The 14,904-nt window shown below is 63.4% G+C and overlaps 1 protein-coding gene across 1 annotated transcript in view; it reads left to right on the top strand.

The window, feature by feature from the left end:
- The first annotated feature begins 9,223 nt into the window (after positions 1-9,223).
- The window catches only part of CRIP2 (cysteine rich protein 2), a 34,161-nt gene continuing 28,480 nt past the window's right edge, over positions 9,224-14,904 (top strand). The window contains exon 1 of the mRNA XM_075937079.2: positions 9,224-9,374. Coding sequence (XP_075793194.1) covers positions 9,332-9,374 — 43 coding nt within the window. The 5' untranslated portion in view covers positions 9,224-9,331. The remainder of the gene's footprint in view (positions 9,375-14,904) is intronic.

Consider the following 14,904-nt stretch of genomic DNA (forward strand, 5'->3'; position numbering starts at 1 on the left):
TTCCGGAGCAGCGTCGAGCTGAGCGGCTCCAGCTCATTGTTCCTGTGGAGTATTCCCCCCCATGACCAGGCGAGTGCAGCGTGGAGCTGCCAGCCATGCCACTTAGCACCCCTGGGGCTGGCAAGGGAGGCCTGAGAACCCACGTGGAACTTTTAGCTGGGTGGGGCAGCGTCTCCTGCAGGCTGACCTGGCTCTTAGTCACACGTGGGCCCTGAGCTCTCCGCGCCTTGCCCTGCGCAGGCGGACGACAGCTGGCCCAGGTGAGGCTGAGCCGCAGCCCAGCTCCGCCTGCGCCACGCCTGGGGCTTCGAGGAGGAGCACGTAGCCACGTCGATCACAGCTCCCAAGAGCACTACGTGCAGCTGGCTTTCCCAGGGCCGGCTCGACACTGCGGAGCCCAGAGGCTGCAGGAGGCCTGAGGGTGGTTACAGACGCCAAATCTCAAAGGTTTTACGGGATAAGCACAGATGGCAACACCGAGCATCAGCTGACCCCGGCCGTTCCCAAGCAAGGCTGGACACGCAGCCCCACTTGCTGGCAAAGGGGCCCGGCTCAGCTCGAAGCTCTCTGCTTGTGACACGCCACTAAACGAACAAGGCTTTCGTCTCATTGCACAGCACAAATAAGAATTACTTTTGGGGGCGGAGGGATTTGGGTGTTTGAAACATTTTGTGATCCGGGTGTGTTTTCAGAGTCCTACCCACTGACTGCAGTGACGGAAAAGCTCCCGTTTGGCTCCAGTTAGGGAGCTGAGCTTTCCACTGGCTCTAGGTTGGCTGATAATTCTGAATGTGGACGCGTGTTGCTGCTCTGCTGGCTCGGCTGGGGCTGGCCGCAAGATCCGCTAGGTGTGAGCAGAATGCATCTTGCCCTGGAGCTGCTGAGGGACAAAAAATAAGTGAAAGCCCAAGATGCTGGTTTTTTACAGTCACTTTCCAGAGCAGTTCCAGCTTCACTCTGGGCAGTGCCTGGCGTCCCCAGAACCACGCGTACCCCCGGCCAGGCAGTGACCCTGAGGTGGCTGCGGGACCGCCTGGTACGCCTGGCGTACTGACCCGTTAAGAGTGTGAACCGCCACTTGAAAGTGCGGTGTCCTGGTCCTGCGTGCAGCCTAGGCTTTGTGACAGTGTTCCCGGCTGTACACGGGGCGCTGGGCCGGACTCCAGTGCCACACAGCCGCTTAGCAGACCGCCCACAGCCCGGTGTTGTTGCTGCGGGCGCTGCCCATTCCCACAGCCCTTGGTGCACATAGGCATGTACGGGGCTGACACCCTGCTTTGCAGGGAAGGGCTGGGCCTGTGTCTTTCAGCAGGCAGCCTAGCCCGCAGAGGGAGCAGCCTGGCTCTTGCTCTGCTCGTGGCTCTTGGATGTCAGGGCTCTGGATTCTGAGCAGCAGCCTTACCCTGCAACCTTCCAGAAAGATTAAACCGTTCGCCTGCCTTCTCGGTGCTCCTGCATCACAGCTGCAGGCCTCCGCCGGAGACGTGGAACGCACTTCTGCTCTGGACCTGTGCCCCCACATCGGCCAGCAGCCGCTTGGCTGCAAAGGGCTGGCTGGTTTGATTTGCAAATTGCAACCCTTAGTCGTAATGCTCTGTTCCTTGCAGCCTCTTTGTCCAAGGGCTGCGAGGGGCCTTGAAAACAGTAAACCTCTGCACCTGAAGCTGGAACGTTAGAGAGAGAGCTGGGTCACTTGCCCAAGGTGGAGTCGTAAAGCTGGAGCTGCCCAAGTTGAGAGCCCAGACCCTGCTTCAGCCTGGCTGCCATCCCCTGCCCCACCTGCTGGCTTCTCTGTGTCTGTATTTAAAATCTTAAAACTCGTGTGAAAATCAGTCCTCATGCAGCTGCTTGTGCTGGGGAAGAGACACCCTGCACAGCCAGGACACTCCCCCCCAGCACCCACGCAGCTGCCTTGTGCAGGCGGTAGCGCGTCTCCTGGGCTTGCTGCGCATGTGTAACTGGGCAATTATGGGACTATAGCAATCAATACGCATCAAATATTAATGCCCTGCGCTGTCATGTTTACTGAGCCAGCAAGGCCCTAGAGCAGAAGCTGCTCAGAAAATCTGGCTGCTGTTGGCGGTGGATCTCTTGATGAGGAGAGGCTGCCCTGACGCAGCTCTCGGGCTGTCTCATTGGTGGAAAATAGGTCACTGAGCTTTCTGGGGGATAACTCACTTCCCGCGGAGTCGCCGCTCGGGCCGGGAGAACAGAGATCCAGCAGAAGGCTGTCTTGGGGCGGGGCGGGGCCGGGGGTTCACAGGAACGATTTTGGCAGCCTCGTAATGTGGCCTCCCGCTTGGCCGCTCTGCCAAATTGTCCCTAAGGCCTTGATTAACTTTAGGGAAAACATATCGGAGTGCAGAGAGAGGCGTCCCCCCCCTGTAATGGATTCGGGGGGCGGGGGGTCTGACTGCAGTGTCCAGAAGGAAAACCCTGTCCAGTTCTCTGCTGGATCGAAGGAGGACAAAGAACGTGTTGCCCCGCCGGCTCCCGTGCTGCTTGGGCCTTGCTTTAGGTGCTGTTTGTCGAGCTGGGCGAGCGCGAGTTGTAGGTTTGTTGAATCCGGCTCTGTCTGTTCAAGACCAGTCAGGCGGGGGGCAGGGGCTAAGGCAGGCTCCCTACCCTGAGGGCGGCGGGCAGAGCCTCCCTATGCCTAGAGGCCACCGGGCTCTGGGGCTGCTTCCCGAAACCGCAGTACGTGCCAGTGGGACCCCAAACCCTCTCCCGCACCCCGGCCCACCCTAGAGTCCCCTCAAGCCCTGCCCTGCCTGCAGCCTGCTCGCTCCAAGCCCGTCTCAATCCCCAGTGCCCCCAGCAACCCAAACCCTTCCCCCCTAGCCAGCAGGGTGGCCAGATGGTCCAACACAAATCCCGCCACAGCTGCCGCTCCATCCCGTCTGGCGAGAACGCGCCCCACACTCCTAGTGTCTGGTCTAGTGTCTCCCTTTGGTTCCCGGCCAGAGAGCTCCAAGGCTGGACTGTCCTGTCCAAAACCGGACCCTGGCACCCCTCCATCCAGGGCCTCAGCCCCGACCCCAGCCTGGACCTCCCCCTGCACCCCAATCCTCTCATCCCTGGCCCCAGCTGCACCCAGACCCCCTCACTTCTAGCTACAGCCTGTGCCCCCACCCCTCCGGCCCAATGACAGCGAGTGATGCTGGGGGAAGCGCAAGGGCTGGGAGGGGGGAGGGAGCCGCCAGGGCAGGATGGGGCGGCTGGGCTTGGTGCAATTAGCAAGTTGACACCCCATTGCTGGCTCCATGAAAAGCCCCAGTGGCTGCCTCTGAGGGCGGCTGGGGTGAGGCCTGGCCCTGAAGCGGGGCTGTGCTGGCCTGGGCGCAGAGGGGGGGCTGTTCTCCACTCTGGCTCCTAGGAGGGGAATTCGTGTTTTGGGAGGGGGGCAGCGGGAGCGGCTGTGCTGTCACATCCCTTGCTGTTGCTAGGGCAACCCAGCCTCCCTCAGGCCTGGCAGGTACCCGGGGGGGGGCGTTGCCTGCGTTTTGGTTTGAACGTGCCGAGGGATGGGCCTTTGCTCAGGGACGCCTGGAGCTGGCCCAGAAGTGGCCACAAGCGGCGTCTGGTCCCAGCCCGTCTCCCCAGCAGCCCTGCTCGTTCTGCATGGCCCTGGGTCGCAAAGGCCTGGCCCAAAGCTGTTCTGCCACAGCCAGCCCCACGGCCCCCACAGCCAACTCCCTGCAGGGCTGTTTGGGGCTGGGCCCCGTGTGTCTGTGGGGCGCAGACCACGTGGAGTTTTGGGGTTTCTGGGGGCAGCCCCAACTGCTATAAGGGACGTGTGTCTTGGTCTCCCCTCAGGCACTTGTGCACAGCCTCGCCCCCCTCCCCCCCCCGGCTAGCGGCCTGGCTGTCCCACACAGAGCCGCTGGCCCTGGGCCGTGGGGCTGAGTGAGTAGCCAAGGGGGGTCCAAAGCGGGACGTGGGGAGCGATGCTGAGAGGGGCCCCAGGGGAGGTGACAGATGCGCCTGGGTACCACGGGCGCCGAGCCGGAACGGCTCCGTTCTGAGCGTGCGCTGGCGCTCGCCGGGATTAACGAGCCTGGGGGGACGAGCGCTAAACCCCAGGGCTAGTGTCTGCCTGGGGGTGCGCTCTGCCAAGCACGCGTCGGCCTGTCCCCGTCTCCGCTCCCTCGGCCTGGGCGGTTCCTCGCACGCTCGGGGGTGTGGGCTGCTTGGCTGCAGCCCGCCGGACGGCGCTACGCCGTGGTCTGCACGCCCCTGGGCTCCGACTCGGCCTCCACTCTCGGTAGGGGTCCACACGCCAGCCCCCCAGCCCCGCCCCGCCCTTTCTGGGCCCATCAGAGCCCAGCCCCTGCGGCGGCTGCTGGTCCTTGCACCAGCCTAGTGCCCCCCCCCAGAGCTGGGAAGCTGGGCACTGCAGTGCCCCCCCGGCGGAGGAGTGGTCGGGCAGCGTGGCTCCGGTGTGGCCCTTGCAGGAGGGGCTGGGGCGAAGTGGGGGCAGGCCCCAGCTGGCTGTGGGCCCGCACCTCCATTGGAATACTTTAGGGGCCCAACCCTGGAGGAAAGTTTAACCCTCCCCCATGCTGGGGACCAGGGTGTCCCTCTCCCTGGGCGCCTGTGGCCGCTGGCTCGGGGAAGGGCCGTGGCAGCGCGGGGGCCTCAGGCCCGAGGGCTCGTCTGCCCCCACGAAACATCCGGGGAATTTCCAACCTCGGCAAGTGCCATCCACGCAGGGGCACCCTGCCCAGCTGGGCGCCGCCAGGCACGCCGGGGCCCTGGGCCATTTCTGCCCTGCCCAGCCCAGCCCAGGGTGGGGGCCACAAATGCCATTCTCCCATGCAGGGAGGGGAAAGGAGAGAGCAGAGAGCCCAGCTGCTCTGCCCCCTCCATGAGCAATGCCTGTCTGCCCTGTGTTCCCTCCCCCCCTCCCCGAGCAATGGCTCCCTCTGCTCTGTGCCCTGTAGGAACCAGGGCATGGGCTGTCATGTCTAATGGTTAGGGTCAGGCACCTGGAACCAGGGCTGGGGCCGAGGCAGATGCCAGGCCATCGTTCAGTGTTTGGAGACCGTGAGGGGCAGAGATGGAGGCCGTGCTGGGGCAGGACACAGGAGCAGGGACTGGAGGGAGGCCAGACCGGGGACCAGATGAGGGTCTGGGAACAGGCTGGGAGCCGGGGTCCTCGGGCATCTGGCAGTGAGGCAGGGTCGGTGTAGCAGCCAGCCATGGCCCGGGTTGCTCAGACAACTCTGGGCTTACATAGGGCTTCCCAGCACGAGGCTGCATCTCCCCAGGCAGGGTTCCATGGGGGGGCCCGCTCAGGTGAGCTGCGGGATGGGGAACAGGGTCTGAGCTCTGCCTGGGGCCCGCCCCTCCCCTCACACGGGCGTGGTAGCCAGCCAGCTCTCTGGGGCTGGGGACACGCCGATGCCAGCCGCGGGGAGGCGGCGCTCCAGGAGTTCTGTGCGGGGCTTGTTCGAGGCTCCTTTCCCTTGCTCCCCGCAGAGCCTCCCCGGGCCGGAGCGGGCGTGAGCGGCCTGGAGCAGTCTGCCCGCCGCCCCGGTGTGCGACCCCGGGCTGGTCCGAGCTGTCCCCTTGCGCAGTGGTCAGAGCCCTGGGACGCTGCAGGCGCAGCTGTGGACCAAAGGGAATGCAGCCAGCCATTCGTCCCCAGTCCTAATGCGCGCTCTGCCCTTTGGGCACGTGAGCTCCTGGCTCTGGCCTCAGCAGGCCCACTCCGAGAAGTTGCCAGTGGTCTGAGCAAGCTGTAGGGACTGGGCTATGGGCATTCATTCCTAATGGTTACAGCCAGGAGCTGGCACAGCCAGAGATGGATATAGGAGTCAAGCCGGTGGCTGAAGCCAGAGGCAGTGTCGGGGCCAGGAGGTCAGACCAGGGATCTGGAGTGAGGCAGGAGAGCAGGACCTGGGAGAGGGGGGTGGGAGGAGGAGGAGGAGGAACAGGTACAGCAGCAGAGCTCGGCAGGCAGGTACAGCGACCTGCTCCAGCAGCCAGCTGGAGGGAGGGAGAAATTAGCCCTGAGAAATTACACAAGCCACTGCGGTTGTTTGATGACCTCACTGTGTTCCCTTCTTACGGGTGTGCGGGTGATGGTGCGAAACCCAGCTGTTGTGCAACACGTGCCCTACCGATGCACGGCAGCCGGCTGGGAGCCTGGCTCCCCATGTGCTCCCCTGCACACTCCACTAGCCACCTGAAATGAGCGCCCAAATGGGGCAGGACTGTGGCTGTAGGACCCAGGGGAATGGTCGTGCTGTGGTGTGGAAGCAGGTGGCAGTGCTCCAGGAGGGGCTGAGGTTTCTGCTCCTGCATGGTGTGGTTTCTATCTCTTGCCACTGAAGGATTTTGACTGGAAATGCATTGCAGGCATTCCAGAAACTGCAAGGGGACCTCAAGGACTGAGCGAGGCCGGGCCTCTTGGAGCTGAACTAATGGAGGTGGTAAATTTCAAATCCGGGAGCTCAAAGAATACCTGGATTCTCCTGCCAAAGCCTTTCATCTATAATGCAGGACGAGGTCACTGTGGGCAGGCAGCGCGATCGAATGGACTTTGCATGGGCTGGCTGCGAGACAGTCAAGTCCTTGTCTCCTTTGCGGGGCGGGGGGCTCGTGCAGGTCTCAGCGCGTGCCTGGAAGAGCCGTTATGAGCACGAGGGCTCTAAGGGCTGCGCGGGGCCGCTCTGTGGCTAGGCGGAGAGGGCTGTTAGAGGGAGCAGTTCCTTGCTGGGAGAGAAATTGCTGCACCAGCCTGGGGACGCCTCTCTTAGGGGCGTCTGCTCCGCCGCGTTATTCTGGAATAACAAAATGCTCGACTACACTGCGAGCCGGTGCTTTGAAATAGTGTCGAACTGGAGGACTTCTTCCTCCGACTCCAGTACCCCCATTGCATGAGTGAGGGCAGGCGAAGGGAGAGGGCTCTTCCGGCGCCTGCCTGCTGTCAGACAGCCCCAAAAGCGGAGTTAAGCAAGTTCAACTTCAGCTGTGCAATTGACATAGCTCGGGGTGTGTAGCTTCATTCGACTCTAGCCCTGCTGTGCAGACGCGCCTTTCTTTTCCGTGTGGGCCTAAGTCCCGCACACCGGGCACAAAGCAGGCCAGAATGCCTGCAGGACACTTCCACTAGAGAAAACAAGTTCTCCACACCTCCTACCCGCACCCTCTCCCGGGGCCGGTGCCCACAATTCCCAGTGCTAAACTGGAGGGGGAGAGGAGGAAACTGGCTGGGGAGCGATACAAACAGATCGAGCTCCGTGTGTCTAGCCGAGGGTAGGTTAAGGGGGGCTTGGTTATAGTCTGCAAGTGTCTGCACTGCACTGAGGCTCCGCTGCCTTGCAGGGAGGAGCTCTGCCCAGGCCAGGGGCTGGCAGCTGGACCAGCTTGCACTGGAAATAAGGCGTACGTGTCCCCGGTGAGCGTAATGGAACAACTGAGCCGGGGGGCAGTGGAGGCTCCAGCCCTCGCCCTTTGTCAGCGAGCCTGGAGCGTTCTCCATCCCGCCTGCTGCTCCAGAGGGAGTGGGGCGCAGGTTTCTGCTCTGCACTGGGCTGTGGTGGGCGCAGGGAGGGCTGGAGACTCTGTTTCCGCAGCGCTGGCGGGTTTGGGAGTGGGTGTATTTCAGCAAATGGTTTCGAAGCCTCAAGCTTGCTGCTGCCTGCACAATGCGTTGGGCTGAACGTTACTGTGCGCTCACAAATAAAGCCACTTAGCTGAAATCCAGCATCCTAGCGGGTCCCGCCCTGCTGCCCCGTGAGTCTGGCCCCCGCCAGCCCCTTCTGAACAAAGAGCTGCGCCTCCATCCGAGTTCCAGGCTCATCGCCGGTCCCCTCTCTCTTTATTAAACAGCAGGAGGAATTTTGACAGTGGTTGCCACGGTAACTCAGCAAAACTGCAGCAAGCCCCTGGCCCGTGGGAGCTGCTAAATGAGGATTCGCCGCCCTTTAATTTCTTTTCACAAGGGCCTGGTGCTGTTCAGGTGGCGGCGGGCCGGGCACAGCGCCCACCGCGCTGCTGGGCAGAATCTGGACACGGGGCTAGGGTCGCCATGGGCCAGGGTGGCCCGGTGCCTCTGGAAAACACAGCGGAGCATTTCTGCCCAGCTCCGCCCGGGGGTAGAGCACCAGAGTCCCCTGATGCGCTGGGGATCGGGGCCCAGGCGAGGCCACTGATCCCGGCACTCGGTGCTTTGCTTTGACCTGTGCAGGCTGGCACCAAGCCCTTCTCCTGCAAGGCCCCTTTGTGTGTTTCAGCCTCAGCAAACCCGGCCTCGCTCGCCAAGAAGGGCTGTTTCCCCAGCCCTGGGCTATTCCTGCCACCGAACACTGGCTCCAGCCTCGCCCCGCCTCCCGGGGCCTGTGCTTGCAAAGGATGCCTAGAAGCATTAGCCCCTTTGTGAATGCCCCCGCCCCATTTACTCATCGGCCTCTAGCAGATCAGGCCCCCTTGCTCGGACAAATCAACGCAAGGCAGGAAGGCAGCTGGGACCCACGCCGCCTACCAGGCTGGCTTAGCGCCGCCAGCCCCCCAGCAGCTTCAGCGCCAGCCCCAGTTCTCGGGCGGGTCCCCTCTTGGCTGGCTGACAGCAGGGCCATGCAGCTGGGTGCCCAGCCCTCCGCCTGGCCGGACACTGTGGTGTGTGTCCCCCCAGCACGCCAGGCCTGCCCCCCTGTCCTACAGGCACATGCCCTGAGCCAGGCTCAAGCTCTTGGTCCCCCAAGCAGGGGCCTGGCCTGGGCTCCAGGCACCTGACCAGGCCTGAGGCCATGGCAGGACCTTTGCTCTGCTAGCCCAGCCCGAGCCCAAGGGGAAGGCTTGTGTGGACCAGCAGCTCCCCCGCCCAAACCTCACCAGCTGGGCTCCAAGGGCAGGGCCTGGGGCTTGGACCTGCCTCTGCTAGTGGGTGTGTTGGGGGGGGGGGATTGAATAAAATTCCAAAAACCAGACGCTTCCCTGGCGCCTCCAGCTGGGGGGGGGGGGGGGCCTGCGAGAACAACCCCAAGGGGTGTGAGCAGGGCCCCGAGCGCGGCTCCCCCGGGCCATCCCCCCAGATCTGTGCAGGCCCGTCTGCTGCAGCGCCCCGAGCCTGCCAGGGAACAGCTGAGCGGGAGCTCGACGGAGGGGCCCGATCCTGCCCCCGCGCCCACCCAGCTGTCTGGGGCGGCGGCTCCCTGCACCTGCCGGCGGCGCGGCGCGGGGCGGGGCCGGAGCCGCCCCCAGCCCGGCCCGGCTCGGCGGCGCGGCCAATGGGCAGCCGGGCCGGGCTGGGGGCGGCGCGGAGCCGGGCCGGGCGGAGCAGCGCGGGGAGCCCCGAGCCCCGCACACAGCAGCGTCCCGCGGCATGGCAGCGCAGTGCCCCCGCTGCGCCAAGGCCGTCTACTTCGGTGAGCGCCCGCGGGACCCGGGACCCCCTCCCCGCCGGGCACCGCGCCCCCGGCCCCCTCCCTCCCCGCCGGGCACCGCGCCCCCGGCCCCCTCCCTTCCCGGGCACCGCGCCCCCGGCCCCCTCCCCGGCCCCCTCCCTCCCCGGGCACCGCGCCCCCCGGCCCCCTCCCTCCCCACCGGGCACCGCGCCCCCGGCCCCCTCCCTTCCCGGGCACCGCGCCCCCCCGGCCCCCTCCCCGGGCCCCCTCCCTCCCCGGGCACCGCGCCCCCCGGCCCCCTCCCGGGCACCGCGCCCCCGGCCCCCTCCCTCCCCACCGGCCCCCCCCCCCTCCCCGCCGGGCACCGCGCCCCCGGCCCCCTCCCCGGGCCCCCTCCCTCCCCGGGCACCGCGCCCCCCGGCCCCCTCCCCGGGGCCCCGCCCCCCCTCCCCGGGGCACCGCGCCCCCGGGCCCCCCCTCCCCGGGCCCCCTCCCTCCCCGGGCACCGCGCCCTCCCGGCCACCTCCCCGGGCCCCCTCCCTTCCCCGGCGCCCCCCCGACCCCCTCCCTCCCCGCGCCCCCGGCCCCCTCCCTCCCCACCGGGCACCGCGCCCCCCGGCCACCTCCCCGGGCCCCCTCCCCGCCGGGCCCCGGGCCCCCCCCCCCCGCGCCCCCCCCCCCGGCCCTCCCTTCCCCCCCCGGCCCCCTCGGGCACCGCGCCCCCCGCCCCTCCCCGGGCCCCCTTCCCGGGCACCGCGCCCCCCTGGTCCCCTCCCCCGTCTCCCTCCCCGGGCACCGCGCCCCCCTCGGACACCGCGCCCCCGGCCCCCTCCCTCGCCTCCCTCCCCGGCCCCCCTCCCCGCCGGGCACCGCGCCCCTCTCCCTGGGCACCGCGCCCCTCTGGTCCCCCTCCCTGCCGGACCCGCGCGCTCCTCGCCCCCTCCCGGTTCGGGCACCGCCCCCCCCCAATGGGGCATCCCCTGCATTTCGCTCGCTGTAGCTCGTGCCCCCAGCCTGCGGAAAGGGGCTCTGCCCCACTCCCCCTCCCGGCTGCAGCCTCCCCTCTTTGGGAGCCCCCCCTTGCAGCTCCCCAGGCTGGGTCTTATTCCCGGGGGGGGCGCAGCTGCTTCTCCCCCCTGTCTGGGCATAAGGGGCTGAGTCCATCCCCAGGTCCTGCTCCCCTGGCTGGGGCAGAGCTGCCGGGCTGGGTTGAAGGCGAGGGGCAGGGGGGCAGGGAGAAGGGCCCAGCTAAACCCTCTGCTGGGGAGGGGCAGACACCTGCATCCCTTGTGTTTGAAACGGTGCCTGGGCCAGCCCGGGGGTCTTTGGGCCCCGGCACGGGGGGTCTGCTGAGGGCCAGCCCCGCCCAGATGGTGCACGCTGAGCTGGGGTCCATCTCCCAGCCTGCTCGGCTCAGCAGCCCTCCTGCCCCCTCTGTGCTGCGGCTGGGAGGGACCCAGAAGCCACCAAGTCCGGCCCCCTGGAGTGTCCCCGGCCAGGGTCCCACCAAGCTGATCTTGCACAGCTCCAGTGAGGGGGTTCCCCAGCCTCCTGGTGCAGCCTCTTCCAGAGCCTGGCCTTGGGCTTGGCCTACTCCCGCAAGTGAGCCACGCAGGTTTAGGGCTCACTGGGGCTTCATCCTCCCCCCGCCCCCCAGCAAATGCTTTGCTGCTGCAATACCTGGCAGCAGACTGTTTTCCCTGCCTGACATCCCCTACATCTCCCTTGCTGCGGATTTGTCCTTTTCCTTCTGGCCCTGGCTTCCCTGGGCCGGAGATCAGGGATCCCGTCCTCTCTCACAGCCATTAGCATCTTTGCAGACTGGCTGTCAGGGCCCGTTTTGCAGACTGGACACGCCTGCGTCTTAACCTTCTCCCCAAGACAGGGTTTCTGAACCGTCTCATTGTCTGGGTTGCTCTCCTCTGGACTCTCCCCCGCTTCCCCCTCTTTCCTAACGTGGGGCAGCCAGAAATGGGCACCGCGTGCTAGCGGAGGAGGGAGCTGGCCGGTACGCCCTGTGTACGGCATGTAACGCTCCGGACACTGGCCTGTCCTGCCAATTCAATGGGTGATCTGCCATGAGCCCCAGGTCCTTTTCAGCAGCCCTGCCCCCACCATGTTTTAGCTGTGCCTTTGTTTTCCCTTCCTAAGGGAGGGGCTTTGCACTTGGCTTTAGTCAGTTTCATCTTACTCAATTGAAACCAAATTCTCCAATTTGCCAAGGGTGTTTTGACTTCTAGCCCTGGCCCCCAGCCCTCCTTGTGCCGTGTTGCCCACGTAGTGTAGACGCTTCTCCCCTCTTCGTTAGGCCAGTAACTTAGACGAGTCCACGCTGGCAACTCCCTTTGGCCTCCAGGACGTACAGTGGTTCTCGAATGGCTTGTTCCAGTCTCTTTCCAGAGAGCAGAGGTGGGCGGGTTGCTCTGCAGCCATCTGCAAACCTCGCCCTGGTTGTGAGTGGCCTTGGCCTGCTCAGTCTTGCTGGGCTGGCTGGGGGCAGGCTGCCCTTTACAGAGAATGGGCAAAGTTGCGGCTGTTCTAACAGGAGAACGTGGCAGCAGGGGGAAGTAGCAGTGGGTGGCAGGTTTCCCTGTAGGCTGAGCGCTTGTGTGGCCACTCAGGAGAGATTCCAAGTCCGCCCAGCTGATTAGCAGAGCGCCCCCAGCTAGCCTTTGATTCTACGGGTGGTGCACATGCACACATGCCTCAGTGTGCACATTTATTCCGCACACTGAGGGGAAAAAAATCCGCACGTGGTTGGAAAAGATTAGAGGGACTATTGGGAGGTGGTAAAAGTCAGAAACGAGTTGCAGCCGCATCTACAGACTGCAAAAGGGTGAACTCCATGTGCACCCTGCTCCCCATTCTGCGTGGTGCTATCACATCCAAAGCATTTCCAAAGTCTCTGCTCTGCTTAGTTCTCCCTTACTGAAAATGTATGTAAATACTCTGCCGCTAGGGGCCTGGCAGAGCTACGCAGTGCAGCTGGGGAAACAGAGGCAGGGAGCAGCTGCTGAATCGGGGGATGCCTGTTCGGGGGCTGTCCAGGGTTTAGTGAGCTTGCCCAGCTTACAGAGCTAGTTGTGGCCAAGCTGGGAGCAGAGCCCAGATCTGCTGACTCCTTGCTGCCATGTGAAAATGCACCTCTTCGAATGCTGCTTTTCTCACCCACATCGCACCGTTCAGAATGTGGCCGGGCGTCGACCTGCCCCCTTCTCCGACCTGTCATGGTGGCTTTGCAGCCCTGGGAGTGACTGCTGGCTTGTTTTACAGCTGGGGGATTCATCTCCATTGCCCAGATCGCTTTCTGATTGAATTCGTCGGCCTTGCTTTGCCCCTAGTCATTCCCAGCCTGGCGGATAGTTTCCACCTCCCTGCCGTGATCTGCTCCCATAGAACAAAGTGTGCGACCTCTTAAGCAGCTCCCCCCGCGAGCCCTCGTTAGTGGGTGCGGTAGCACTGGGTTCTGAGAGCATCGGCGCCTTCAAAGCTTTGGGAAGGGTCATGCACTTTCCTGCCGCTCCAGCCGTCTCCAAGTAAACACTCAGAACTCGGAATTCGCTTTTCTCCCCTTCTAAGTCAGTCTCTTTGTGGGGGCGGGAATAGCTCAGCCTGCTGGATTTCTGCCCTTGAGTGAATCTTTCCCTTTTAAGCTGAAAATACCATCTCTGGGCTCCTGCAGGCTCCAGCCTGACGTCCCTTCCTCTTTCACTCGCTCTCTGGCGCCTCTGTTCTTGTGGGATCGCTGGTGGTTGTAGGAAGGTTGTTCTGAGCGCGCAGGTGCAGGCAGGGAGATGGGGCCGTATTGAGCCCAAGCAGGTGAACCAGGGGTACCTGGTAGAGTTCACTTCCAACCGTCCCTTTCTCGGGAGGGCTCAGCCGCGTTCTCGGGCTCCGTGACGAGCGGAAGCATCAGTCCTGCGGAAGATTTGTGCTCTCTTCCTTCTGCCTTCCTCTTGCCCCACGCTGGCCCTGAGTGACCATCCACCGAGCTATGGAAATGAGCTTCCTAGATGCAGGGGGCGGGTGATAACCGAGCAGAGGGAGACGAGACACCATGGGCCCTCCACCATTGCCGCAACAGTCTGCAGGAGTTGGGGATGTAAAGTCCCGTGTAACCAGTGAACTAGTTAAACATAACGTTTAGCTGGTCAGCTGCTGAAACCGGGGCGGGGGAGCTGAACTGGTTAACCATTCACATCCCTAGCAGAAATCTGCTGGGGCAGAAGCCTTCTTTCCCTGCCAGGGGATGGGGCGGCTCTGCTCAGCCTGACATCCCATGGGCACCTGGCTGGGGGGAGGCCTTCCGCGGGGTCTGAGGAAGCGGGTGTAGGGAGACGCTGTCACAGAGCCCTGCCAAGGTACCTGTGTTCAGGGGAGTGGAGGGAGCAATCTGAGCTGGTCCAAAATGTTCTGTTGAAACACTTGTTATTTGTATGGGAAGTTGCAAACCCGGCGAGCTTTGGCGGAATAGCTTGCATTTTTGTCATACTCCCACTCCCAGTCCAACATCCAAACAGGCTCCTTTCTCCTGGGATGAGAAAACAAGCAGCAGCTTTTTCGGCAGGGTGGGGAAATCGCTTCCTGAGCAGCCCTAGTCCAAATATACCAGGCGAGGAGCAGAAGAGGAGGTGTTTGGCTGTTGCTCGGGCCCAGGGACAGTTTTTATTTTGAACTTCCAGTTGAGTAATATGTCAAATAACCCGGCGGGAAAGCAATTGCGGGGTTGTCTCCCACAGGTTGTGTGTGTGCGCAAATCCCTTCGTTGCCCCGACCTGCACAGAGGCGGACGCTGACAGCCTGCTTGTGCGGCAGTGGTGCTCTGTGGCGACGAACGACCCCTGGGGAGAATTAGTTTAGAAGACCCGAGTTGAGATTCTGCATCTTTTGAAAATGTAACAACGTTCTTTTTCTCTTTCCTCTTCCTGTCCCCAGCATTGATGGGCAGCTGACCAGAAATAACTGTCGTTTTCTGCATGGAAAACGAACGTCCAGTTTTCCTGTTGCCTTTTACTCTACGGAAAAATCTGGCAGGCCCCTCTGTCTGTAAGGAGGGATGTGGGTGTTTCCTGAGTCACAGAATGAGGCTAACATACAGGAAAACATAAAAATAGACTTTTTAAAAAAACACATTGTGGCTTGGGACATTTGCCTGGTAGCAGCTGGGCCATTGGGTTAGTCTGACTTCTTTGGTATGACGCTGGAAAGATCCAGTGAATAATTCATCTGTTTAGGGGGAGAAGTAACTGCCTGATGCTGGTTTTCTGTAGCTGTCTCTGAGACCCCAACCTGCAAGTAGCACATGCTCTGGTGTGGCCCACCAGGACTAGCTGGGGGGCGCAGCCGGCCTGACGCAAAACAACGGCCTGTTTCCTACGTGACCCGTCCAAAAGAGAGGCTGTCGAGTGAGCTTTGCAAGGTCCCTGCCTTTGTGGCCTGTGCCCGGGGAAATTCTGGCATGCCCGCTCCACCTGCCTGTTCTCCCCACAGTGGGAGGAGGGCGTCGTGTGGGCTTCTCTCACCATTCGGAGCCGAATACAAAGTTAAAAAG

The sequence above is a fragment of the Pelodiscus sinensis genome, chromosome 9, assembly GCF_052426305.1.
Source record: "Pelodiscus sinensis isolate ZL-2025 chromosome 9, ASM5242630v1, whole genome shotgun sequence".
Lineage (NCBI taxonomy): Eukaryota > Metazoa > Chordata > Testudines > Trionychidae > Pelodiscus > Pelodiscus sinensis.